Source organism: Pelophylax lessonae (genome assembly GCF_965119305.1).
Source record: "Pelophylax lessonae genome assembly, chromosome: 5".
In the NCBI taxonomy this organism is placed as follows: domain Eukaryota; kingdom Metazoa; phylum Chordata; class Amphibia; order Anura; family Ranidae; genus Pelophylax; species Pelophylax lessonae.
Window position 1 is genome coordinate 380362728 of NC_138772.1, and position 27615 is coordinate 380390342.

General features: G+C 42.7%; 1 protein-coding gene and 1 pseudogene across 2 annotated transcripts in view; one reads left to right on the forward strand and one right to left on the reverse strand.

Annotated features, from left to right (window-relative positions):
* Positions 1-27615, reverse strand: part of CEP192 (centrosomal protein 192) — a 506433-nt gene that overhangs the window by 226983 nt on the left and 251835 nt on the right. Inside the window, exons 15-18 of the mRNA XM_082258491.1 lie at positions 23258-23322; positions 21308-21517; positions 15418-15547; positions 2973-3103 (exon numbers count right to left, since the gene is read on the reverse strand). Of these exons, the coding sequence (XP_082114617.1) occupies positions 2973-3103; positions 15418-15547; positions 21308-21517; positions 23258-23322 (536 nt within the window). The remainder of the gene's footprint in view (positions 1-2972; positions 3104-15417; positions 15548-21307; positions 21518-23257; positions 23323-27615) is intronic.
* On the forward strand, positions 4926-7838 carry LOC309556134 (annotated as a pseudogene). Its single transcript, XR_014226188.1, has 2 exons — positions 4926-5614; positions 5938-7838. The product of XR_014226188.1 is annotated as an uncharacterized misc_RNA (transcript).

Below are 27615 nucleotides of genomic sequence, written 5' to 3' on the forward strand. Positions count from 1 at the left end.
CACCTCGTACACCTATGGTTAGGTCTGGGTAACAGTATGGCCTTATATTTTTAACATTGTAATGGACCGTAATATGCATTGTAGAATTTGTATGATATATGAATACATTTTCTTTAATTATATGTTGTATTTTGTGCCTATAAAGCCCTTTTTGTCCATATGATTACTTCAGAAGTCGTCTTGGGGGAAAAAAAAAAAAAACTCTATATAGAATGCTGGAGGATGCGAGTCTATACAGCCCAATAGTAATCTATATGCTTGCACTTGCCAGCTGTTACTTGTAGTTCCACAGAATAGATGCAATGACAATGGATGGTAATAGTGAAAATGTTTATTATTAGGTCAAATAAAAACCTGGACACTGCAGCGGCAGACCCGCGATACACACCGAAGCCAAACAGCCAATAGGGAAGCCGGAAGTAGGTGGTCCCGCTGTCAGAATCCAAGGAAGGGCAGCACTCTGGGGAGACACAGCTAGTGGAGTACAGCAGCTCTCCCCCTCCCCGTATCCACCATCTTTCAAGACATCACAGAGTGTTTTCACACTGCGGTACATCACGGAGACAGCTTACCCCACTGTGGAGACAGGTCGGATTCTTTGCGGGCAGACCACTTCCTGTCTTCCATGCAGCGTTTGGATTTCTGGTATGTGTAGTCCTACAGTGATTGCTATGATGGATCATGAACATTTTATTTCTTTGCTACATATTGCCTTCAGCTGTTCATAATCCTTTGGAAGTTTTTATTTGACCTGACCTATTAAACTTTTTTACTATTACCCTCCATTGTCATTGCATCCATTCTGTGGAACTACAAGTAAAAGCCGGCAAGTGCAAGCATATGGATTACTATTGGGCTGTATAGAATCACATCCCCCAGCATTCTATATAGAGGGTCTTTGGATGATTTTTTTCTGAGTATTGGGACCTAATTGGTACTCAAATGTTCCTCACAGCTGCAGGCGGGTATTTAATCAATTTATTTTAAGGTCCACTATACAGGTCCCTCTCAAAGAAATAGCATATTGTGATAAAGTTCATTATTTTCTGTAATGTACTGACAAACAGACTTTCATATTTTTTAGATTCATCAGTACATTACAGAAAATAATGAACTTTATCACAATAGGCTAATTTTTTGAGAGGGTCCTGTATAGCGCCATATTATTTGTTTTTTTGCATCTGTTCAGAAGTAGTCTTGCAGGCGATAAAATTCCATAAACTGCACAAAAAACTGGACTCAGTCAGCTTTACCGCATCCTATTAAAAAAAATTCTCAGACCTTCTTACACATCATTTAACAAATGCCTTCATTTATATCCTTAAGGGACATCATTTTCATACAGAGACATCCATAATCCCCAAGGCCCAGAAGAATCAGGAACAAGAGAGCGCAGCTACAGGTGAGTATTCCAATCAATGTGTGGCTCCTTGTGTAGGTACAGGCTCGCTTCCGAGAACAAGATCAATAGAAAGAATGGCTGCACACTATGCTGGGGTCCAAGTCTTTTTTTTTTTTAAACAAAAGACTGACACACACACCAGACAACAGAGACAGTAGGCAGTGGAAGGTTGACGTGTTTCACACAAATATCCTGTACTTATTTATAACCCTCATAGGTTATGAATGAGCACAGGATATTTGTGTGAAACACGTCAACCTTCCACTGTCTGCTGTCTGTCTGGTGTGTGCCCACAGTCTTTTCAAAACAAATGGACTTAAACTCCAGCATGGTGTGCAACCATTCTTTCTATTGACCCAGAAGAATCATACTACCTGGTTCATTTACAGAACAATCTCACTCTTACACCTAGATATTAAACTTATAGCTAGAATACATGCCTCTGGACTAAACTAGATTATTGGACGTCTGATTAGCAAAGACCAAGTCGCCAAGCCAGCCACAATATAGGATGTATCATCCATCTAAATGCATAAAGTGAAGACGCATCCCTTTTTTACTGCTCTCAGAGTTCCATAAAGGCCTTTGACTCCTGGTCTTCTTTCACCTCTTGCCTAAGTGGGGCTTTTGACCACATTTCTTTAAGTGAGTGCCAACACTCCATGAGTCCCCTCGAGCATGTGTCAAGTAGGCGGGCTACAAACAAATCCATGCAATTACCTACAGACAGGGGCACTCACTAGGGTTTCCCCCTTTTGCTGCTATTATTTGTACTAGCATTAGAACCCCTGGCTATCACACTCCATTATAACTCTGTCATTCTTGGAATCTCAGTAGCCAGACCCCAACAAACTCCGTTTGTGGATGATGCAATCTTACATGTAATGGAAAAGCACACATCACTACCCAATATTTGGTCAGACCTTGTCGACACTGCCATTGTAAAGGGACTAGAGGTAAATGAGAAAAAATCCAAGGCGCTTAACCTTACCTAGGCACAAGACTGCCTCACCTTACTTAAAACAGAAGTACTCCTTTCAATTGCAACCATTTTCTCTCCAATTCCTAAGGTTCCATCTGATTGTCTCCTATGATGATCTCTATACAGCCAAACCATGACCTTTTATTACGGAAACTTATGATCCTACTGCTGCAGTGGGACAAATACCTGACCTTCTGGCTTGGTACAGTGGGTGCCATTAAAATAACATACCTACCCAAAATCTTCTATTACTTTTGCTCTATTCTGGCATTGATTTTCTCTACCACACATTATTCCTTACAATATCAAATTGTAAAGTGAAAGTTAATGTGCAGACTGTAAAACCGAGCTGATGTGATGCCACCTTGGGGTGTCTGCTATGTCGACAGTGAGGTTTAAAGAAATACTTTATCAGAGCTAAGCCTCACACCCTACCACTGCCTAAACCTCACACCCTACCACTGCCTCAGATTATTTTTTGCTTTAGGTTTATATATTTAATTTCCAAAGCTGGTTTGCATAGTAAAAGAAAAATTAAGAAGTAAAAAATACCCTAACACAATTAAAACAAATAAAACAATCACATACCTCTGTATCGGAGGTCAAACTTTCCTTGTGCTGTTCTACTTGTCTATCTGAAATAGACTCCCTTTCTGATGTTCTCACATCGAATGTGGCCGATACAAGCTTCTGATCATCTGGTAAACATTCAAGGTCCTCTGCATAACATTAAATTAGTAAAATGCATATTAAAATGTGTTTTTTTTTTTTGGTTCTTTTAATAGGCAAGTCACATACACAACATAAGGATTATTGCAAAGCTGTATTTAAACCAATCATTAAAACATAATAAACTATGGCTATGGACATATTTACAATTTTTTTTTCATGTATTTCAAGTGCTGTACATTCAAGTACAAATCTGAATGCAACCATCTTCTCAATACTGGTATAGAAAACATTACAGACAGCTTTAATACACTGCTCAAAAACATTAAAGGAACACTTTTTAATCAGAGTACAGCATCAAGTCAATTAAACTGCTGGGATATTGATCTGGTCAGTTAGGTAGCAGAGAGGGTTGTTAATGAGTTTCAGCTGCTTTGGTGTTAATGAAATTAACAGGTGCACTAGATGGGCAACAATGAGACAACCCCCAAAACAGGAATGGTTTTACAGGTGGTTGACACTGCAATTCCCCCCCCCCCCCCCCCCCACGCCCGACTGTTTTTCACTAGCTTTGCATTTGGCTAGAGTCATTGTTACTACTGATAGCATGAGGTGATACCTGGACCCTATAGAGGTTGCACAGTTAGTCTAACTCCTCCAGGATGGCACATCAATACATGCCATTGCCAGAAGGTTAGCTGCGTCTCTCAGCACAGTCTTAAGAGCATGTATGAAATTCCAAGAGACAGGCAGTTACTCAAGGAGAGCTGGACAGGGCCGTAGAAAGTCCTTAACCCATCAGCAGGACTGGCATCTGTTGCTTTGTGCACAGAGGAACAGGATGAGCACTGCCAGAGCCCTACAAAATGACCTCCAGGAGGCCACTGGTGTGAATGTCTCAGACCAAACAATCAAACAGATTTCATGAGGGTGGCCTGGGGAGCAGACGTCCTCTAGTGGGCCCCGTGCTAACTGCCTGGCACCGTGGAGCTTGATTGGCATTTGCCATTGACCACCAGAAGTGGCAGGTCTGCCACTGGTGCCCTGTGCTTTTCACAGATGAGAGCAGGTTCACCCTGAGCACGTGACAGACGTGAAAGGGTCTGGAGAAGCTGTAGAGAACGTTATGTTGCCTGTAACATTGTTCAGTATGACCGGTTTGGTGGTGGGTCAGTGATGGTCTGAGGGGGCATATCCATGGAGGGATGCACAGACCTCTACAGGCTAGACAATGGCACCCTGACTGCCACTAAGACTCGGGATGGAATCCTTGGACCCATTGTCAAACCCTACGCAGCGGCAGTGAGTCCTGGGTTGCTCCTGGTGCACAACAATGCCCGGCCTTATGTGGCAAGAGTATGGAGCCAGTTCCTGGAGAATGAAGGAATTGAGGCCATTAAATGGCCTCCACGCTCGCCTGATCTAAATCCAATAGAACACCTCTGGGACATTATGTTTTGGTCCATCTGATTCCGCCAGGTTACACCTCACTCTTTTCCCATCCTGCGCAGGAGTCTTGGCAGAAGTTTAAGAGGAGGAAAGGCGTCGGATGATACTGACTCCATAGACCCGCTAAGGCATCAGTGGCGTCAGCTAGAGCATCCCGAGACCGTGCCACAAACCTCTGTACTTTCTTGAGGCGAGAGGCCAACAGATTCACCTTGGGAATCCCCCACCGAAGACAACTGATGGAACGCATCTGGATGAAGTGACCATTCTCCTTGGTCTAACGCCTGTCGACAGATAGTCCGCCTGCCAATTTTCCACTCCTGGAAAGTGCACAGCAGAGAGGGCTGGAACGAATAGTTCTGCTAACCTTAGAATGCCGGTTACTTCCAGTGCTGTGGAGTCGGAGTCGAGGAGTCGGAAGTTTTGGGTACCTGGAGTCGGAAAACAATGCACCGACTCCTACTAAATTTAGATTGGAATTTAAAAAAAAAGCAAGTTTAAATGTCCCAATTCACAAAAAAGTTATAATTAATGACTTCTCTACTGTAAGAATAAAGACCAATGCATGCAGTGCCTCATGTAACGGCAAAACGAACACGTTAAGTGACCGTGAAGAAGCATGCTTTTCATGTGCTTTACTATATGGCACGCAACGCACAATTAGGAGCGGCAATACTTATACTTTCCATAGTGTTGTGTTCTGCTGTTACAGGGAACGCAGCGCCCATGGGTAAACTAGCCTCTCACCGATAAGGGATTAAGTAAATATGTTTTTTGCAGGACTAGAGACACTTGTATAAGTGAACGGAATGGAGGGTCAATAGTTCAAGACTGAAGCTGTAAACCATTGGAAAAACTGCTGTCATTCAGCTAAGGCTATAAAAATTTGTAAACTCCGATTGTTAGCTTAAACTTTAAACATGACTATGGGATTTTACTAGGAAAATCATGTTTTATAATAAATGCCCCTTCCTGGATCCTCCCACTGCCCTATCTTCAGCAGATCAGCACACAAAAAGGAGAAGGCAGCAGCTCCTGCCCAACTACCTCTCTCTCTGCTAGAAGAACTTAGAAGAACTTGGTGGAACAGCTTCTTGGATTAAACTGTAAGTGTTCATATTTATTTTAAAACCTGCATGCCTGCTTGTCTGTATGAGGGAAGACATGTGTACATGTTTCTGGAAGAAACTGTCTATCCTAGGTTTGTAAGTGTGGTGCAGGAATGTATGAATGTTTATGTATAGTGCAGATTGTTTATGCTCTGAGTGCTAAAATGTAGGCTCTGTGTTTTGTGTGTGTTTTGTGTGTGTGTGTGTGTGTGTGTGTGTGTGTGTGTGTGTGTGTGTGTGTGTACAGTACATGTCTGTGCATGTTTTTCTGCATAGGACAAAATCATGTCTAGGTTTAGTGCTGGGATATATATTTTATATTTTAGAGGCATCCTAAACAATGGCAAAAAGACTGCTAACAACAAACACGACAAAGTCTACTGTTTATGAGCACTTTGCATTATCAAGTGATGGAAAACATTACGTGTGCCAATGTATTAGAAAAGATGATGATGGTGAAAAACAATGTGATGCAAAAATTAGTTTCAGTGGGCCTGATAAAAATGCACCTACAAGAGCATCAAATTTGATGAGACACTTACAGCGTTTTCATCCCAAAGTGTTAGAAGACGTGAATGAGAAAGATAGCAATGAAAACATTGCATCTACTTCTGTGACAAAAAACGTTCAGAAATCTACTGGAGAACAATCACAAATAAGAAAATGTTTTATATCTGACAAAGTTACTATAAGGATGACACCAGAAAAATTCAAACACCACATTATTGAAATGGTAGTCAAGAATAGTTTACCACTATCCTTTTCACGGACAGACTTTTTAGGCCTAAATGGAGAAATGGCAAAAAAAATTGGTGTTTCTCTGGAAAGAGAAAGTATAAGGAAACTTATAACTGAGGAGGCCAAATGTAAAAAGGAAGAACTACAGAAAGTTCTGAAAGGACGTTTCGTCTTCCTTAAAATGGATGCATGCACACGTCACATATTTGTGGATGAAAATAACAAAACAATAGCACGGACCATCGGATTAAAGGACACTCAGGCACATCACACCAGTGATTACCTTCAGAAGTTAGTGGAGGGTGTTCTAGAAGATTTTGAAATGACAAAGGAACAGATTTTATGTGTTGTGACAGATAACGCTTCTAACATGTTGAGCACAATTGAGAAGATGAACGCAGATGAAGAAGGTAACAAACAGATATTAGAGTTAGAGGAAGACAGCTCTGCAAGTATTGGAGAAAGTTTAGAAACTGAAGAGAATGCCGACATTGTTTTAGACAACTTTTTTGAAGAAGCATTGAAGCTTGCTACTATTCATCATATGCGATGTGCTGTTCATACACTGCAACTTGCCATAAGAGATGGATTAAAAGATCGCCATGCAGCTACACTAATTGGCAAATTACGGCAAGTAACTGTTGCAGCCAGGGCCCCGAAAACGGATGCAATTTTGAAAAGACGTGCAGGAAAAGGAGCCATTTTGGATCAAACATCTCGCTGGGGAAGCACTTATTTAATGGTGAAGCGTTTGCTTGAACTTTGCTTGAAGAATTCATAGGAGAAATGGACAATGAAAATCTTGCATTAACTGAAAGCCAGTGGACACACAGCTGGAGAACCTTCTTTCTCACCCCTTCACTGTCACCAAGAGGTTGCAATGTGACGATCTAACCCCGGGTAAATTCCTCTTGGAATGGAAGAGCCTGTTATATCGCCTGAACAAAAATGGAGGGTTAATAGCTGAGGGCATTGCATCTTCATTGATGAAAAGGGAGAGTCTTTTGATGGAAAATTAAATCTGGTTAGCGGCTATTTATGTCGACCCAATGAGCCGACTTTTGTTGAACAGTGAACAGACTGCTACTGGTAAAAAGGCCCTCTATGATGTAGCAGTTCGCATGAATGGATTACGACCTGAAATACCTCCACAGGATGAAGTTCTTTTAAGCAATAGTGGTAACTCAACATCGCATAAGCGTTACAGAACCAGTAAATGTCCAAATAAAAAAATCCCAACAGGAGTTTTATAAAGCACTAAAAGAAGTTGACAAGTATGATCGCTCATCAAAACTTACTGTTGAAGAAACCATCCTTGTTTATCCAGAGATCGTTAGTGATGTGGCCAGAATAGTAACTGCAATGCCACCCACCCAAGTCCGTGTCGAAAGATTATTTTTCAGCCCTAAAAATAATAAAGTCTGACTTAAGAGCCTCTATGAAAGAGGATCTGGCAGAGGCAATTATCTTCCTTAGAACTCTACATTGAATTGATTTGCATTTGCTAAGCCTACAACTACATTTCAAGATTAATATAAACCATTTCTAGGTTTTACAGATTTTGTTTTTGGTTCATATAGATAAGCTTTGTTTTTGTTCTAAAACAACCAAATAATGTGGTTTGTATTTTTGAAATGGTAAAGTTCCTGTTCCTGATGTTTATGCCTGCTGCTACTTTCCAGCCACTTGATTAATAAAAAAAAAAAAAATTAATAAAAACTTTGTTTTTATTGTGTTTGTCTTTTGCTTAAACTGTTCAATACAGTAGACCGTTGGCTTCCCAGCCAGTAGTCCTGTGGTAATGACATGTATGTTGCCTTTCCTTCCTTCAAGGAATGTATAAAATACATTCGCATATCAATACAGATTCGTCGGGGAGTCGGAAGAACAAAAAACGGAGGAGTCGGAACATCTACCAACTCCACAGCCCTGGTTACTTCCCAAGCCGCCAGGAAACTCCTTGTGCCACCTTGGTGATTGACATAAGCCACGGCCGTGGCATTGTCCGATTGATTCTGTACTGGACACCCCTGGAGACGACTTGTCCAATGATCTAGACAAAGCCTGATCGCTTGGCGCTCCCACTACATTGGCCTGATCGCTTGGCGCTCCCACTACATTGATCGGTAGCCTGGACTCTTCCAGAGTCCAGACCCCCTTAGCACAGTCTGTGCCGAGGACGTCTCCCCACCTGGATAGTTGGCATCCGTGGTAAAAACCATCTAGTTTAGGGGAATATCTGATTTTCCCTGACAAAGTGCTGAAGAACGAAGCCACCAAACCAGGGACCCCCTCGTGCTTCGGCTCAACAGGATCAGATTGTCTAGAGACTGAGGATCCTTGTTCCATTTCACCAGAATCTGCTTTTGCAGAGATCTTGAGTGGAACTGTGCAAACTGAACCGCCTCGAAGGTAGACACCATCAGGGCCAACACCAGCATTCAGGCCCGCAGAGATGACCGTGTGCTGGACAGCAGAAGCCGAATTGCCTCATGCAACTTTTGATGTTTTTCCAGAGGAAGAAACACTTCTGAAGATTCAGAATTCAACCAAACTCCCTCAGCGTTTGCAGAGTAATCTCCAAGTTGGCCACTTTAAAGACTTGGCTTGCAAAAGCAGATCACCCAGGTACCCCAGTATCGCTATCCCCCGCTGACGTAGCAATGCTAGAACCGGGGGCCAACACTTTCGTCAAGACCCGAGGAGTGGAAGCAAACCAAAGTGTAACGCCACAAATTGATAATGCTCCCCGCCCACTGCAAAGCGGAGGAAGCGCTGATGAGCGACACATGGGGATGTGTAGGTAGGCGTACTTTATGTCGATAGAGGCGAGAAAACCCCCTTGATGTAGGGACGCCACCACCGTGCAAATGGATTCCATTTGGAACGTCTGTACCCGCACAAAGCAGTTTAGCGCCTTAAGGTCCAGAATTGGATGCACCTTGCCCTCCTTCCTGGGAACCGTAAACAGGTTTGAGTAAAAACCTTGAAAACTTTCTTACCTCGGAACAATCACCCCTTGAAGTAACTAGTCTTGCACTGCCCCATAGAGAGCTTTCAAGCAATTAAAGCCCCATCTTCTCTCCCTCTGGTGTATTTTTATCTTTTAAGCGATCTGAAGATAAGTGCAGGTTGCAAGGGAAGAACCTTTCTGGAGGATAAGACCAAAACTCGATCTTGTAGCCAAAGCAAATGACTTTGTGGACCCACTTGTCCTGGATCAGGGAAGTCCACAAATCAGGAAAACAGAACCCACTCATGCTTTGCCCAACCAAGACTTCTTGGAACCCCCAGTGGAGGCCCTAAAGAGTTTAGATCCCTTGTCTTGAGACCCTGAGGGACGAAAAGGTCGATTGTGAGCCGAAAAGGAAGGTCTCCGTCTGCGACAGGACTCCTTACCCTTGGGAGCCTGAGAAAGAAGAGTACGTTTTCGCCCCGTAAGGCCTTTGATGATGTCATCCAAGGAAGTTCCAAACAGGCAATCCCCCAAGGAATGGAAGATCGGACAAGGTATTCAAAGAAGCCTGGCCTGCAGACCAGCATTTCAGCCAGATATTGTGCCACAGGACCACTGCTGAGAAAGACCGTCTAGAATTCAGGGGAGTGGCATTCAAAGAGGCGTCGCAGAGGAACTGTAGCCCTTGGACCAACTGATCCGTCAGCTCCACAAAAGCAGGAGGGGGGCTGCTTCTGTGAGTAGGCAGATGGGGGGCACAGGCCGCAATAGACCAAGATGGGGGGGGTGCGTGAACTGGGAGAGAGGGCAGCCTGGGGGTCCGACCATCCTAGGGAGGGGCCCATGTTCACCCCAAAACCTTCCAGGGGTAGAGGGAGGACAGCTACTTACCACCCTGGGAACAGGGTGGGCGCCACTCCGGACAGGACACCGCTCCATCATAATGTGGGTGCGACTCAGGCCGAACCCAGTTCGTATGTGCCTTCGCGAGATGTTGAACTCACAGGCCACCCCCGTCCAGTGGGGTGTCGCGGCCGACCTAGTGCGCAGCTGTGGTCTGCACACGCTCACTGGCCGGACTGGGGGGGGGGGGGGCTTAATTGTAGATCACAGGAAAAAATAAACTGTGGAAAATGTAAAAAGAAAAAAAATTTTGCCAGGACCAGAGATACCAGCAAGGAACTAGGTACTTACTCCTGACTAGGCAGAAAAAAAATGAATACCTATAGCAGGAAGTGGGAGTATACCCCCCAGGGACTGCCCCATAGGCGTGCTCAAGATTTGTTCTCTGCCTAGTGTCCTACTCCTGTAGGGGGCAGTACAACCCTATGGTCATGAAGATGAAGAGCTGTGTCCATCAATGAATGAAACGGAAAATAGAGTTGGGCTGAGCTGCTCAGCAATTCAGAGAAAGCTTTGAATTGTTAATGAAAGGCTTCCTCTGATAGACTAAGATGGAGAGGTGGGCTAACATTCCAACTAGCATTTAGAAAGCAGCAGAAGCCTTTTCAAGGTATTCTCCATCCTAGAAGCACAAAATAATTTTATATGTGCTAAGGAGGGGGCCCCTGTCTGCGATGAGTCTCCTTCCCTTTCCTAGACTATGGCAGCAAGGTACTCTTCCCCCCCCCCCCCGTTACACCGTTAATGATGTCATCAAGGGTAGCTCCAAACAGGCAATCGCCTTGAAATGCAGATTAATGAAAGCTTTCTTAGAGGCTTGTTCTGCGGACCAATTCTTAAGCCACAGCACGCGCCTAATCACCACCGCTGAAACAAAGTTTGGACAGCAAAGGATTTCTCTACTGGGATCATGGTAGCTTTGTTCAACCTGGAAACAGGAGGGTCCACCACTGGTGGACTAGTCCATTTTTTAAAAGTGACTCCTCAAAAGCGTAACGTACAGCAAAACGTGTGGGGACCAAAGAGGTTAATTTTGGTTGTTCCCATTCCTTAACCCTCCTCTTATGTTAACTTGCTGTTACTAGCCATGATTTAAACGGGTCGGTTTTGACCCATGTCTTAAATCAGCCATAAAATACCCTCGGAACAATTATTTATCATCCAATTTGTTTCTTACCTCTTGGTTACCTTGTTAGGCTTCTTTATCCTTGAAAAGATTGGTTTTAATATTTTTCGTGCGACTCCTTAGACCTTTCTTTTGATAGCATACCTCTCACTTTCAAATTTAAAAAATGGTAAAATAAAGTCAGCAACTCTGAAATGTATTGGTCCTATGTTTCTTTACTTTATTTAGAGAAGCAGACAAGCAGGCAAAGAGATAGGCCCCTCCCTAACTACAGCTCACAGGGTTGAGAGATGATTGGCTGTCAGTGTTACTAAGCAGAGAGAGTGTTTATGATTTTAGTTTTGGCACTTATTAGTGTACTAAAATCCTATATTATAACTGGGTCAGAATTGACCCTAACACCATAAACGTCTTAATTTTCACCACAGTATTTTATAATTTAGTGAAAAGGATTCTTTTTCTATTACATTGTTTAAATAGAGGTTCCTGACAAAGTAAAAAAATCTTGATGCAATAAACAAATTTATGTGATACTTATAGACATTCAAAAATGAAAACGGGTCGGTTCTGACCCTAACATAAGAGGAGGGTTAACGGAAAACCTGTCAAAATAAGGCACATAAGGAAACACCTTTGGAGTGCGAGGTGACTTATGTGTACCAAACGTCACAGCCACATCTGTGGCTACATCAGCCGCATCCTCCATTTTTAAAAAGTCTCATGCACTGCAGTGATAAGTGCATCTACCAGCGCTTTTTAATTCGCTGATGCGACCATGGAGGAATCATCCTCACTATCGGATGGATCTGGGGGTGCGATATTAAGCCACCTGGAAGGGCTGCATTCACTGCTGCATCAGGCTCAGAATCAGCTTCCTTCTGGGCCTTTGCCTACACGCCACTTCGACCCTGGATACTAAGGACTGCAGGACAACCATAAGTGCAACCATGGTAAGCTGGGGTTCCGAGGGACCTACAACCTCCATAAGGGGGTCAGTGGGGGAGATGTAACCCTCAGGCTTCATAAGGAGGAGAGGAAGATCTTGCAGTACAAAAAGGATCTTTAGCACCGCTAAAGGATCCCCCCAAGGCTCAGGGTACCTATCAACAGAAAGGGAGAGAGATAACAGGGATCCCTAAGGACTCACCCTACCGATCAGAGGAGCGCCGAGAATTCTGACCCAGCATCACCAGGGACGCCATTCCTTATTCATATGTCCCGGGCATAGGAAGAGGAAACTAAGGAGGAAGGAGGAGGAAGAAAAGGCAGAGGTAGGAGAAGGAAGGAGGAGGAGGAAGAGCTTTGGCATCCCCACAAGGCTTTGGTCGTCTCCAGTGTCTCCTGGACTAAGGGGAAAAAAGCCCCGTTACATCGGGCTACACAAACATGGCCGCCAAATGGAGACCAGACAGACTACAGGAAAATGTCTGCCATCAGCTACAGCATGCTGCCAGGATCTTCCCTGTGCCCTCTTCACCCCCTGCAAGGAGACTGCCTCCTAAAAGTAGGACACATGTTCGGGTATATTCTTCTGCGCACTCTGCACTGGGACCCCCCCTGCACTATACACAAACTGCAAACAGTGTGCAATGCACCTAGGGGTCTCCTACACTGGGACCCCCCAGACTAACAGGGCAGGACACAATATCCCAGGACCCTTTCAGGTGGGGATAGCATGGGAGACCCCAGGGTCTCCGCTGCATTCTCTGCCCTGGGACCCCCACCAGACTCCAGGTCCAGACAGGGGGAAAGGGAGTGGGGGAAGCCCAGCTCACTGACTGATTTTCAAGGATGGGAGGAGATAACCTGCAGGCAGGTCCGACCGTCTCTGGAGGTTACCTGCATCCACCCCCAAAAAAAACGCCAAAAGGGGAGAGGGAGGACTGTACTTACCCTTTCATGGTGTGGGTAACGCTCCAGACCAAATCCTTGCCAACAAAGTAGGGGAGATGTCGGCGAAGGGACTGCTGCAACTCAGACCAAAGACGTATGCGACTCTGCAAGACATGCAACTCGCGGGCCAGCCTCTGTCCGTGAGGCTATGTCGCGGCCGACCTAGCGCGTAGCAGCGGTCTGCAGGCGCTCGCTGGCTGGGTTGGGGGGGGGATGGGGGGGGGGGCGGAACCACTGGATCTAGATTATCCAGCCTATCGCCCAGCCCGGCAGTTGATTGTTGATCTCCCGAGAAAACAAAAAAGATGTAAGGAAGGAGAAAAAATTGCTGGGAGCAGAGATCCCAGTCGGGAACCTAGGTCCTTACTCCTGACTAGACAGTTAAAAAACTGATTATAGTAAGTTGGTGAGGGTGCGCTGATAGTGTAGGGTGAAAGCCGCAACCTGTATTCAGTGCCTGAATATGTGTAAATAAAGTGTTAAATGAAGGTGCGCTAACAAATAATATGATCCAAAATATTGCAAAAACAACAATATGGAAAATGGTGGGTAGGGAGGTGCAAAAAAGTCCAATATATATCTCTTTAAGTGTCCATGATTAATCAAACGAAAAAGTGCTCAACAGCAAAGAAATATCTCCGACTTCAGTGCAATAACGCCCACCACCAGGTGAAATTCCTCCTTACCAGACGGAAAATAAGGTGTGCACAATTAAACAAAAGATTTCACTGCAAACATGAATGCTGTCACACTCCTCGTGAACCACCCAAAATGGTCCCTTACCAGATGTGGTGATAAAGAGCGCAGAATTACGGATTCAAAAATCCCCTTCCACTTCCTCCGTGTGTATGCTACACCGGGGGGTGCCTTTTCAGTCAGCTACTGGAAAGCGCTATGGTTCCGAGTATCTCCACTAGTGGTTCCTTCAGTCTGGACCTGTATCCGGGAGGCAGTGACCAAAGGCCAATACCCTCCAGTACCGGGGTGCAGGAAATAAAGGTCGCGATAGTGTAATACCATCTAAACCAGTTTAATGTGAGCATTAAGTTACACTTACAGTTATGCAGTTGAAAAAATTAGAAAATTAGAAAAATGAGATCGGTCGATGTCCAATAGGAAGAAAAGCGTCAGAGAGGAGGCGTTACCGTCACGTACGACTGCTCGGAGTCCGCGCTGCAGCCGGACCCGAGCCTACCCTTAAAGAAATTCTGTCATTTTTTCAACAAGCCGATTTGAACTACATAACTAAGTAACTTAATGCTCACATTAAACTGGTTTAGAAGGTATTACACTATCGCGACCTTTATTTCCTGCACCCCGGTACTGGAGGGTATTGGCCTTTGGTCACTGCCTCCCGGATACAGGTCCAGACTGAAGGAACCACTAGTGGAGATACTCGGAACCATAGCGCTTTCCAGTAGCTGACTGAAAAGGCACCCCGGTGTAGCATACACACGGAGGAAGTGGAAGGGGATTTTTGAATCCGTAATTCTGCGCTCTTTATCACCACATCTGGTAAGGGACCATTTTGGGTGGTTCACGTGGAGTGTGACAGCATTCACGTTTGCAGTGAAATCTTTTGTTAAATTGTGCACACCTTATTTTCCGTCTGGTAAGGAGGAATTTCACCTGGTGGTGGGCGTTCTTGCACTGAAGTCGGAGATATTTCTTTGCTGTTGAGCACTTTTTCGTTTGATTAATCATGGACACTTAAAGAGATATATATTGGACTTTTTTGCACCTCCCTACCCACCATTTTCCATATTATTGTTTTTGCAATATTTTGGATCATATTATTTGTTAGCGCACCTTCATTTAACACTTTAAAAAACTGATTACCTAGAGCAGAGAGGGGGTTAAATACCAAGCTGAGGATGGCCCATTGGCGTTGCCAGGTGTTTTTTGTTTCGCCTAGTCCTACTTCTGCAGGAGACAATATAATCTAGTAGTTACGATTTATGTGTCCGTGGATGAACGAAAGAGAAACCGGATTTTAAATTTATGACCAAAGATGCACTTAAATATAATTTTGCAATTCCTTTAAAAAGTACTGCATGCAATTCTCAATTCAAAATGTCGTGATTTTTTTTTAAATGGACAAATAACCAAGCAACAATGCCAAGGAACCACCCATGTTGGGCAACATAAATACATGAGCTCTACAACATATAATAAAAAAACAGTTCAAACCTGGAGTTAGGGTATCATCACAGAACTTTATGGTGTCATCATGTTCTGAGTTTTCGGAGATCTCGGACTTCCTCAGCAGTGCAAAAGGCTCTTGCTTCTCAGGAGAGATTATATGATAACCAAAAGAGGGCTAAAAAAAAATAAATAAATAAATAAAAAATACAAGAACAAGCACTAACATTATATTTGACTAGATGGAAGTCGAAACACTGAAGAATATTGAAAGGATAAACACTAGGTCCCCATCAGGTTTACCTTGCTGTTGACTGTGGACAGATCCATAAGCACTATTAGTTCAAAAGCACCTTCCAAATCTGCCCACTGCCATACACTGTCAATCAAAAAGGCAGCAGACCTGTTGGGGAAACTAGCCTTTTAGTTCCCCATCAGGCTATGTCCACTCAGTGCTCGTCATTTCACATGAATAAAAAAAATCAACACTATTCCTGAGCCCGATTTTCTCAATTTAGCTTGCAGCCATAAATAGTTTTGATCGAAAGCTGAATGGGGCAAGGGATGAAGCCCTGTGCAGCAAACTGGCACATTCATGACCGCCTCCCTGCCAAGACATTACCCACTTGGAGCACTTTTATACACCAGCTCAGAGTTGGTCTTAAATACCACCCATTTCCTAATCTGCGAACTGAAGATAGATCTTTAAGAAACTGTTGCAGTAAAGGTGTGTTGCACGTGTCGATAATATTAGCTAAACGGTTCAAGCCGCATGCCTAAAATTGGCACATGAAATTCTTTTAAAAAAATAACCTATTTCCAGCCTGATGTTAGAACTTTATTAAAAAGTTTGAACTGAATGGTATGAACTGAAAATCTGTGTGGTTTATCTCATGGAAGAGGTAGAAAATCCAGGTGGTCGTAGAGAAAACACCAGTATTAAAATAGAAAATCTGTGCTCATTTTATATGACTGAAGTAATATCAAGGATTTAACTAATCTGGTAAAAATGTGCTTAATGGCCAAGATTAAAAAATGGATTTCTCTTTTGTCCACTGACATAGCTGCTGCTTTAAATCATAGACGAAAGGGTATAAAAGCCCCTCCCACTAGGAGTGACCAGGTAGAGCCAAAGGCTTTGACACGCCCCAGGGGGGCAGGGTCCCTGGGTTATTACCCCTGCCCTCTTCAGTTTTAGCTGCATGGTCTTAGGAGTGGCCAAACAGCTCCCTGCTGTTCAACCGACCCCAGAAGGAGAGGGGCAAGGAGCAGCAACATGTAACAAACGGCCTAAGAACAGAAGGCCCCATTTAGCACAACTATGAGATAAAATAAAGAAATGAAAATATGCCTTATAACCAAAAAAACATTTTTTTTGGTTATAAGGCATTATGGGAATCCCCATTTATAGGTGGCACCATCGGCACGCAACTCTTCTAGCAAGGGTTTAAAGGGCCCTGCGGCGACCTAAGGTCTCCTTGGAGAGATCTGGATATATGCTAAGAGTGGCGCCATGAAAATCTATGGCTGGGGAACCACGCAGCTTCACCATGATGTTGTTCTTATCTTCAAAGTAGTGTAGGCAGCAGATCCCATCCCTGGGTAACTCAGAGGCTAGGTTGCGTGGGCTCAGGGCACGATGTACCCGATCAAACTGCAGGGGCTCCTTAACAGGTCTCCCCAAGATGGTATTGAAGACACCACGAATTGAGACCTCGAGGTCATCATCCCTAGTAGCCTCCGGCAACCCCCTAATGCTGAGGTTGTTGTGGCCGTTCCTGTTCTCCAGGTCCTCCAGCTTGTATAGAGTAGCTCGGTGGGCGATTGCAGGTTTTCTGACAGTATTTTGGAGTTCTTTAATGGCCTCCTCCTGTGAATCTTGGTGCTTCTCAGAGTCAACGTTGACCAAAAGATGTGACACATCTGACCACTCAAAGGTCTTTTTTATAGATTTTTCTAAGCTATTGAACATCCCAGCAAGTTCCTTTTTAAGATCTCTCATCAGGGAGGGCATGTCAGAGCCCACTGGAGAGCAAGGATCCTCCATATACCCAGAGCCAAGAGAGGAAGCCGGGGGAGCTCTCTCGCGGCGATGTGGTGTGGGTGGAGGGAGACCTGCTAGGCCTAGGAGCACGAGTCGGGCCACTCCGCTTACCAGTGCAGTCTGTTTCCGTAGCGAGGAACTTTTTAAGAGATCCTGATGACGGTGGTTTCGCAGTCAAGCGTCTCCAGATTTGTTTCAGTTTTCTCTTTCAGAGAAAGAGTGGGGTTGATGTTACGCAGCCTCTGAGGGGTATAATATAACCTAAGTAAAAATTTAAATTGCATAAATTTATTCCTAGCGGGTATCAGTTTGGTATTCTGGGAAACAATATCCTCCCACTCCTCTTAAAGTGGAACTTTAACCATGACAACTTGATAGAAAAATAATGTTCTTTAGCAAGGAATATACATTCCACATTAATAATTATGATACCAAAATTAGCGTGTGCTGTAAGTTGCCTCCAGTATTGCTCCTGTTTCTTGCTAGAGGCTGCCATTTTGCTGAAGCCTAGAGTCCCTGAATAGCAATAAATCATAAAGCAGAACTAAACCCATTAGTTAACAATTAAAAAAAAAAAAAAAAAAAAAAAAAACACGTTACACATTCCTAGAATGTGTGATCGCTAACTGTCACATTTGCTTATGTCCTCAACCAAACTGTCAAATCATCAAATGGCTGGTGTCCTAACAGATCACATGTGCAGCACCCATGGTAGTTGCATGGCAGAGCAAAACAGAAGCAGCTTCCTTGGCTGTAAAAGATAGGAGTGCCTAAAAATGAAGAACTGAATATGTGCACAGCAGGGCGAGACAGTGTATTAGATTTTAAACAGTATGGACACTGATTTTTTAATGTTTTACATAGCTGTACATGCAAAACAGAGCAAGCCTAAATTGATTTAGCAGGAATTAATTTTCTGACTAAAGTGCCATAAGGAATGTCAGGTTTCCACTTTTGAAAGAGAAGAAGAGTCTTTGCACCATGGTGACTTTTATGATAGGCATAAGCTAAGGGAAAGGGTTTGTCGAGATCAACAGTCTTTTGAAGGTATTCTATTGGGCACTGCTGGAGAATAGGTGGTTGGGAGAATTGGGCCCTACTGGCAGGTTGTAGTGGGGTTAGGGGTACGTAAAAAAAAAAAAAAAATAATAAGGGAGGTCGAGTTTTTCCTTTAACCACTTGCCCCCGACCGGCCCAGGCAGATTTACTGTGTCAGGGTGGCTCGGCTACGCATAATCACATACATGCATGTGATCGTGGTCTCGGTGGAGCACGCGGGAGCCAGACCACGGGAGGAGCGGGCTCTATTGCCGCTGGCCTCCAGCGATCTTCAGGGAAACTGACAGGAGATCCGTCTACCTATGTAAACAAAGCATGCGGCTCTCCTGTCAGACAGGCACAGTGAGAATGTGTGTCTCAGCTAAGCTGAAACACTCATCTCCGTGTGCCTTTCATAGAGCTCTCCCACAGTTAAGCACAATTAGGCTCACACTTAACCCCTTGATCACCCCCAGTATTAACCCCTTCTCTGCCAGTGTCATTTATACAGTAACAGTGCATATTATTTAGCACTGATTACTGTATTAATGTCACTGGTTATAAAAAGTGTCACTTAGTGTCAGACTTGTCCGCTGCAATGTCCCAGTCCTGCTAAAAATCGCTGATCGCTGCCATTACTAATAAAAACAAAACAAAAAAAAGTCCAAAAATCTATCCCATAGTTTGTAAACGCTATAACTTTTGCACTGATTGAAATACGCTTTTTGGGATTTTTATTTACCAAAAATATGTAGCAGAATACAAAATCGGCCTAAACTGATAAAAAAAATTGATTTTTTTTTTTAAAAACATTTCTGGAATGTTTTATAGCAAAGTAAAAAATTAGTTTTTTTCAAAATTGTCGCTCTTTTTTTGTTTATAGCGCAAAATCTAAAAAAACGCAGACCACCAAAAGAAAGCTCTATTTGTGGGGAAAAAAGGACAGCAATTGAATTTGGGTACAGCATCACACAACCGTGCAATTGTTAAAGTAAGGCAGTACCGAAACGCAAAAAATGGCCTGGTCATTAACCACTTGCCTACAGGGCATCTAAACCCCCCTCCTGCCCAGGCCAAATCTCAGCTTTCAGCGCTGTCGCACTTTGAATGACAATTGCGCGGTCACGCAACACTATACTCAAATGAAATTTTTATAATTTTTTTCAAACAAATAGAGCTTTCTGTTGGTGGTATTTAATAACTACTGGGGTTTTTATTTTTTGCTGAAAAAAAAAAATTTCGGAAAAAAAAATAACTTTTTATAGTTTGTTATAACATTGTGCAAACAGGTAATTTTTCACCTTCATTGATGTGCGCTGATGAAGTGGCACTGGTGGGCACTGATATGCTGCACTGGGTGGCACTGATGGGCGGCACTGAAGGGCACTGGTAGGTGGAGTTGAAGTGCACTAATATACAGCACTCCTGGGCACTGATGAGCAATGATAGGTACTGATAGGTGACACTTATGATGGGGCACTGGTAGGTGGCGCTGGTAGGTGGCACTGGTGGGCAAAATTTTAGGGATTTAGGTCCTTCTGACAGCAGCCGGCGATCGTTTTTTTTTCTCCTCACACTGACGGTGCAAGGATAAAAAAAAACAGCTGATCGCCGGCTGCTGTTTACTTCACATGATCAGCTGTCATTGGCTGACAGCTTATGTGGTAAGGGGGCAGGAACGCCCCCTTACTCCGATCAGTAATCCGGTGAGTCTCACGGACTCGCTAAGAACAGAGCGAGCCGGGCGCGCTCCACAGGCAGCGCGCAGGCCACTCGTGCATGGGAGGGCGTCAATGTACACCCTTCCGGCAATTAAGGTCCACGCTGTAGCCGTTACTTGGTTTTAGCGCAGGCGGCAAATAGTTAAGGGGGTAAATCCTTCCGGAGCTAAAGTGGTACCAGTATAAAAATAATAAAATAAAAAATCATATATATCTCCCATAGTTTGTAGGCGCTATACCTGTTGCGCAAACCAATCAATATGCGCTTATTGGGATATTTTTTTACCAAAAATATGTAGCAGAATACATATTGGTTTAAATTTAAAGAAATTTGATTTTTAATTTTTGTATGTGTTTTATAGCGGAAAAGTAAAAAAAGAAAAGGATTTCAAAATTGCCGTCTTTTTTTTGTTTTGTTTATAGCCCAAAAAAAAAAAAAAAAATCTTCCGGAGTTCAACTGGTTAATAAGTGGATCTGCATTTCTTATAGTCTTTTTTTCTTTCTCTTTAAGAGATTTTAATAGGGTTTAGGAAAATGGGGAAAAAAAAAAGACAAAAAGATGACAATATTAGGATTTTTATAGGATGGAGAGAGATGTGCAGGCTTGTATAGAACTACAGGCAGGGCAGAGCTGTGCTGTGTGGGTCTATGGACACACACAGCCCGGCTTAGAAGCATGCCAGAACGAGTGCCCCCATAGCACAGGGCTTGATATGGCAGCACACAGAGAAGAGGCAGAGTAGGGAGCATCAGCAGGGGACCCCAGAAGAGGGGGTACACCATTCTGCAATATCCTTGCACAGAGGTCAGTATAACATGTTTATTATTTTAATTAAAAAAAGATAATTAAGACTTCAATATTACGCAACACTTTTGGTATGAATTGACAAGCAGCTGTGGATAGCAGAAACATCCTCCAAACAAGCAAAGAACAGAAAAGCACAAATATACTTCTGAGGATACTAAACAAAAAAAAAAAAAAAGGGCATTAGGTTTGTGGGTGGAGCAATTCTGTGCTGACCAACAGCTGTTATTTTCCAGTGCCTGCCAGTGTTCTCCAGTAGGTGCCCAAATAACCTGCAAGTCTAAAAAAATAAAAAAAATGTAAGCAATATATCTAGTTTTGTTAGTTACCCTTTTTACATCTTTTCCTCCACCGAGACACCCAAGGGCTTCTGATCTCTGACCAAAGAACTCGCCTAAGGAGAGGCGCAAGTAGCTTGCATCTTCTGGACATAAATCAGATGCCACATTAGATTTAAGCAAAACATTAGTATGGACCGGCATCTTCCATGATGAATCACCCAGACTAACAGAGAGATTTTCCAAATCCATATTTTCTTCCTATGAAAAGGGTAAACATTCTGTCAGGGATGTTATGTAGAGGAGTAATTCATACAATTAGAACTGGTTCACACCAAAGAAAATGACCCTACAGTAAGAGGGTTTTTCAACAAATAAATCCGAAAGCATATTTGGTGAAGATTAAAGACATAAATCATTTAACCCAGAAGTAAAAGCACATTTTACTCTTTAGACATATAAAATAATAGAAAAACGGAAAATAAGGAACGGGTTTCATTAAGGAATTCAAATGTGTCCCTCTCAGGTTCTCTTAGTCCCTAAAATAAATAAATAAATAAATATTATATATATATATATATATATATATATATATATATATATATATATACATATACATATATATATATATATATATATATATATATACATATACACACACACACACACACACATACACATATATATATATATACACACACACACACACACACCTATTAGGACAGATGTTTCCTGACAAGCAAGGTACAGCCAATGACGCTGCATAGGCTTGCGCTACTCCACATTTAGAGTACAGTTTGTCTTTTGGGGGGGGTTCTGGCAAGGGTTCCTGAGCAGTCTTTAATGTGACAGAAAAATCCTAATCTGTTCCCTTTAAGATCTTAAAGCTAGGCCATATGGCTACATTGTTGGCTTATTGAACCAGAGCAAAAGGGACACAGCCTTCCCCAAGATGACTAAGATATTGTCTATGAAATGCCACACATAACCAAAAACAGAGGTGACTACAGTTAGCTACATATTGCACTCCAATATCTTTAGTTAGCTATACATCCAGGCTCCAGTCCAGGAGGAGGAAGGAACACCTTTTAACAAAATGTGTTTTATTTAATCCTACATGTTAAAAAATGGTCGTTGCTGTGAAAGCTCCTCGTGCAGTAATGGCTCATGGCAGGTGGAGCCGTCAGCCAAAGGCCTCTGCACATCCAGTTAGTTCCAACAGAAGGTCTAAAAAAAATTCTGCATGACCATGCACCTAGAGGGCTCACTGCATCTGAATACAAGTCCTCAGGGAGTCATAACCACATTTAAGCACATGGATCACCCACATAGTTTTACAGAAAAGGCTGTTTTGTTCTAAACAATTTGCAGAGTTTTCACAATAGTTCACCCTTTTAATGTGAGGGCAAATAGCCCATCAAGGAGGAAAACAATCAGACGCAATGGTGCTTCTTGGCTTGCACCCTTCACTGTTAAAGGTTAAAAAGCAGAGTGAACCCCTAATCAAACACATAATACCGCAACACATTGGTATTTTTGCAACATCAAGATTATTGTCTAGTTGGCTGTGTGTTAAACACAAGGGAACTTTTGTAATGTCCTTTTCATTCCTCATCACAAAGCTACAGTGGCAGGGGGAAATATTTCTTTTTAAACAACTAAAATGCATGCTGAATGTCTCCACCCCCTCATCTACATTCAAAAGGAAACACTGCTCTTTTATTCAGGGGAATGAGCTTTAGGCTTTTCAAGCTAGGCAAATGCTTCTAAAAGAAAAACAACTTAAAGAACTGCTTTATTAGAAGCATAATATAGATTGGATTTGAATTATACATTAAAATGTAAACCAAGAAAAAAAAAAAAAGGATTTCACCATCAACTCAGATTAAATCCATATAAAATTAAAGTGTACAACGTTTTAACTAAAATACTTTACCTTGTTGCTTTGCCTAGATTTAATAAACCATGGAGAGATACCATAGCAATAAAACATACACTTACCTGAATGAATCTGTGCTCCTTTTCAAATTCAACCTGGTCTTCCTCTAGCTTTGTTATGGCATCAGCTGTTAGAAGATGCAATAATTAGTAAACAGGACTGATTGTACTTCCTAAATGAGGTTGCCAGGTTAAATTAAACAGATAAATAGCACCAGTCATACACCAGCCTAGCCTGTCTGTTTAACACAACTCTTTGAGGGCCAAAATCCTTGATGCTTTGACCTAACAAGGTCTAGTAGCTTGGCTTCTGAACAAGACGTTCAGGTTGTGCAGAGGGCCAAGTAAAAGGCCACATTATGACAGCATAAACCTTCAGGGTGTAGTAATCATAAAGCCAGACAATTATTCATTCAATATATACCGTATATTCAAAAACATAGCATGAAGATATAGGAGTGAACAATGGCAAACATATTAAAGCTCTGGCCTCTCTACTAGTAACTTAAAATGCATGTAAACTCAAAATGTGTTTTTAGTACGCTTGGCATTATGCCTTAATGTAGTAAGTTTTTTTTTTTTTTTGTTAAGGAAATCGGTCTTGTAAAACTGGAATAAAAGGTTTTACCTGGAAATCCTGCCAAAAAACAGCACTATTAATGCTGACAACGCAAAGCCACTGCCTCACAATTATTCGTAGCACTGTCATGTCAGCCTGCTAGGCAGGTAAAAAAAGATACCGTGGGATCACAAAAATGACAACTGGGTGCAATACTTCAAAATAGTTTTGTGTGAATGGTACCAGTCACCTAGTATTATAGCACCAACATCCCCATATGTATGTACACAAGTTGAGGCAAAAGAATCTGGGACTTAAGGTGCTTAGAAAAAGGAATTCTTATCCATATCCACAATTTAGACTGAATATATTAAAATACCAATTTATTTATTGAAAAAAACAGATTAAAAAGCATCAATTTACATTTGACAATAATATTGCACATATACAATGAGATTGTTTCACTTAGGTTCCTGTCTGCGCTTATGTGCTGACTAGAGATCGACCGTTTATCGGCAACACCGATACATCGGGGGCCGATTTGCACTTTACCTGATATATCGGAATTGGTCTTTGGATTTATCGATATTGCCGATATTTTCGTGACATTGCGTATGTTGCGCGCACACGTTCTGCCTTCTAACACCGCCTCCCATAATGCCTGCGTGGCATATACTGGATGCCATTTCACTGCGCACTGCACACGTTCTCTGCCTTAAGACCGCCTCCCACGCCTCAGACAGCCTCATGTTACAGCCAGCTGCAGTCCGGTCCGATCACGGTGCCAGCCATCCATAGGCTCTGGCCTCAGCCACCCACCACAGGGTGCCAGGCGCCAGCAAACCTGACCTACAACAACATAACAGGCAAGGGTGAGTGACACCAAGCCAGCCACCCCACCACAGTGTTCCAGCAAGCCAGCCACCCATAACAGGGTGACACCAAGGCCAGCCAGCCAGCCACCAGTGTTCCTGCAAGCCAACCAAGCCACCACAGTGTTCCTGCAAGCCAGCCACCCACCAATGACAGGGTGACACCAAGCCAGCCAGCCACCCATAACAGGGTGACACCAACCCAGCCACCCACCACAGTGTTCCTGTAAGCCAGCCACCCATAACAGGGCGACACCAAGCCAGGCAGCCAGCCACCACAGTGTTCCGGCAAGCCTGCCAGGCGTCAGCCACCAACCCACAACAGGGTGCCAGCAAGCAACCACCCACACTGCCAGGCGTCAGCCACCAACCCACAACAGGGGGCCTTCAACTTCAGCAAGCCATTTTTTAATCTTAATCTTTTTTGTGTTTTTCAAATTGAAATGGAGATGGATGAGGAGAGAAAAAGTAAAAGTGTGGTCTGGGACTATTTCTCGTCTCAACCTTCTCCAGGAAAAGCCGCAGTGTGCAACACATGTACAAACAATATAAGCATGGGATCAGTAACTGCAAAAAACAAAAATACGTCAAATCTTTTGGCCCATCTAAGAGTTCATCATATTGAATTGTATCATGCAGCACAGAAAAAAACAAAATGAATATCAATGTGATTTTGATTCAATACCTCCTCCACTATCCCTGGCAACAAATAACAGATGTGTTTGTGAAAAAAAAAACACATGTCACTGTCAGATTCAGATGGAAGATACCATTTGCTTGACAGTAATCACAGAGATGATTGTCACTGATAACCAGCCATTTACAATGGTGTCTGACTCAGGATTTCAGCAGTTGATGTCTATACTTGAGCCAAGCTACACACTGAAGAGTGAGCAGTATTATCAAACCGAAATGCTGGCAAAGCTTCACCAAAAGGTCGTTGACAAAGTAAAGGCTATGCTGCAACCAGAGAATTCTGGCAACTCACTCTCATTCACGATGGACTGCTGGTCACAAAGAGTAGACTCACTAATGATTCTTACATGCTACTTCATTGACAGCGGATGGACAAAAAGGCAATTGGTGTTGAATACAAAAGTGATGCAAGGATCCCACATTGAGTACAGTAGAGAAATGTTTCTAGGCATGCTTGAAGAATGGGGAATCAATAAAGACAGAGTGATGCTTGTGCAACTTCGAGACAGTGGAGCAAACATGCGGAAAGGAATGAGGCTTGCTAGGTTATACCTCAGTGTCATGGCACACAACACCTTCCAACTTTCAAATGAAGGTCTGTCAAGAGCTTTGATCGATATACGTTTTGAGAAGCATGAGATTAGAAATGTTGTTCTTGCAAGTCTTTTGAATCCTTCATACAAGAACCATGCTTTCTCTTCTGATGATGTACTGGCTAAGGCGAAACAATGGCTGACAGAAGATATTCAACAGGAGGTGCAGGAGGTTCCTGCCGAAAAGAGAAGTCCAGAATCCTATTTTTATGAAGAGCAGCATGCTGCAAAAACAGGAAAATGTCCAAAAATACGTCAACGAACATAAGAGAATCTTCTTCATCGTTGTCGAATATATCAGGAAATTTTCAGTGCTTTATTGGGGCATCATTCAATTTCTTCTGAATCTGCAACTATGAGCCTAGATGATGAACTTCATCTCTATTTGAAAGAAGCAGTAATTGACAGAAGTACATAACGTATGCTCATGTGAAATCACACCTAAATGTGCCACATCCCGTAATATAGAACTTGGAAAGAGATTCCCCTTGGGGTGGGACTTTTAAGGCACGGATAAATGTATCATTTACAATAGACATGTATAATTAAATAAATTTATTGAAAAAAACAAGTACAAAACATAGATTAAAAACATATGGCAGGTTGTCTACAATACATAGGGTCAAGAGGCAGAAACAGATACCGCTGTACTGAAGGTATATGCCCAACGCGTTTCAGAGATACAGCAGGGTTCCTTCTTCAGGGGCAACCTTTAAATGGCGGTCTGCAAGTGATCAATCACATACTATTTAGTCATTGGTAAGTATAAGGAAAAAATGTATATACAACAATGTTTGTAATCATTATATGCATTCACATTTTGAACACAGTGTATATTTAACATAAAGCAATGAAACACTTAGAGTCTGCCGAATGACACTTTAGAATGTATGCCTGCCCATATCGTTAAAAACAAAAGATCTGGAATGCTTTCATCCCTGTATCTGGGTGCCTGGTTGAGGAGGGTGGATGGCAGGAATTGAAGAAGTATCGTGTAAGCACGTTCTTACAGGTGTGTGCCTATTAGCCAAAAGGCTAAGTGGGGACAGCTGAAACCCAAAAGATTGTGGGAGATCTGCCAGGTAGAGGAAGGGGAAAAACAAGAGAAAAGAAACAATCACCAAAAAGGGTTATGTTTCATTTATTCTCAAAAATTTAGGTTCAGTCGCTGTGTTAATGGTACAAAGTATTTATCTGCAAAAAAACGCTGCATGAGTAAATTACATGTGCACAGTTCAAACAATGCTTGGGTCATGGAGATCTTATAGGTTTGTTAAGATAGATAAGTTAAGTTGGGTGGTTTGAATTTCAGTCATCCAATTAAATTTGTTTAATCTTTTTAAACAGATTTTCTTAATTATAAGTGTCCAGATCCAAAACATTGGACATAGCAGTGGCTAAAAGATTGGGCCAGGTTTAAAAAGGATGGTCTAACATATGCAGCGTTGATAGCAGAAAAACATCGCCATATAGAATCACAGTGTGGGGTTAGAGAGAAAAAAAAAGGTTGAATTACCTTCACACTATCGTAGGTTCGTATAAGATCGTGCATCAAACATCCACCTTCAGGCAAGTGATCAATACAAATCACTGCCCGAAGGGGGACTGTTTATATTAGGTGGTTGATTGACTTAATTGTAAATAGCTGAGTGAAGTTGCCCATAGTCCACCCAATCGGCAATCTCCCTGTGGGTTTCCTGG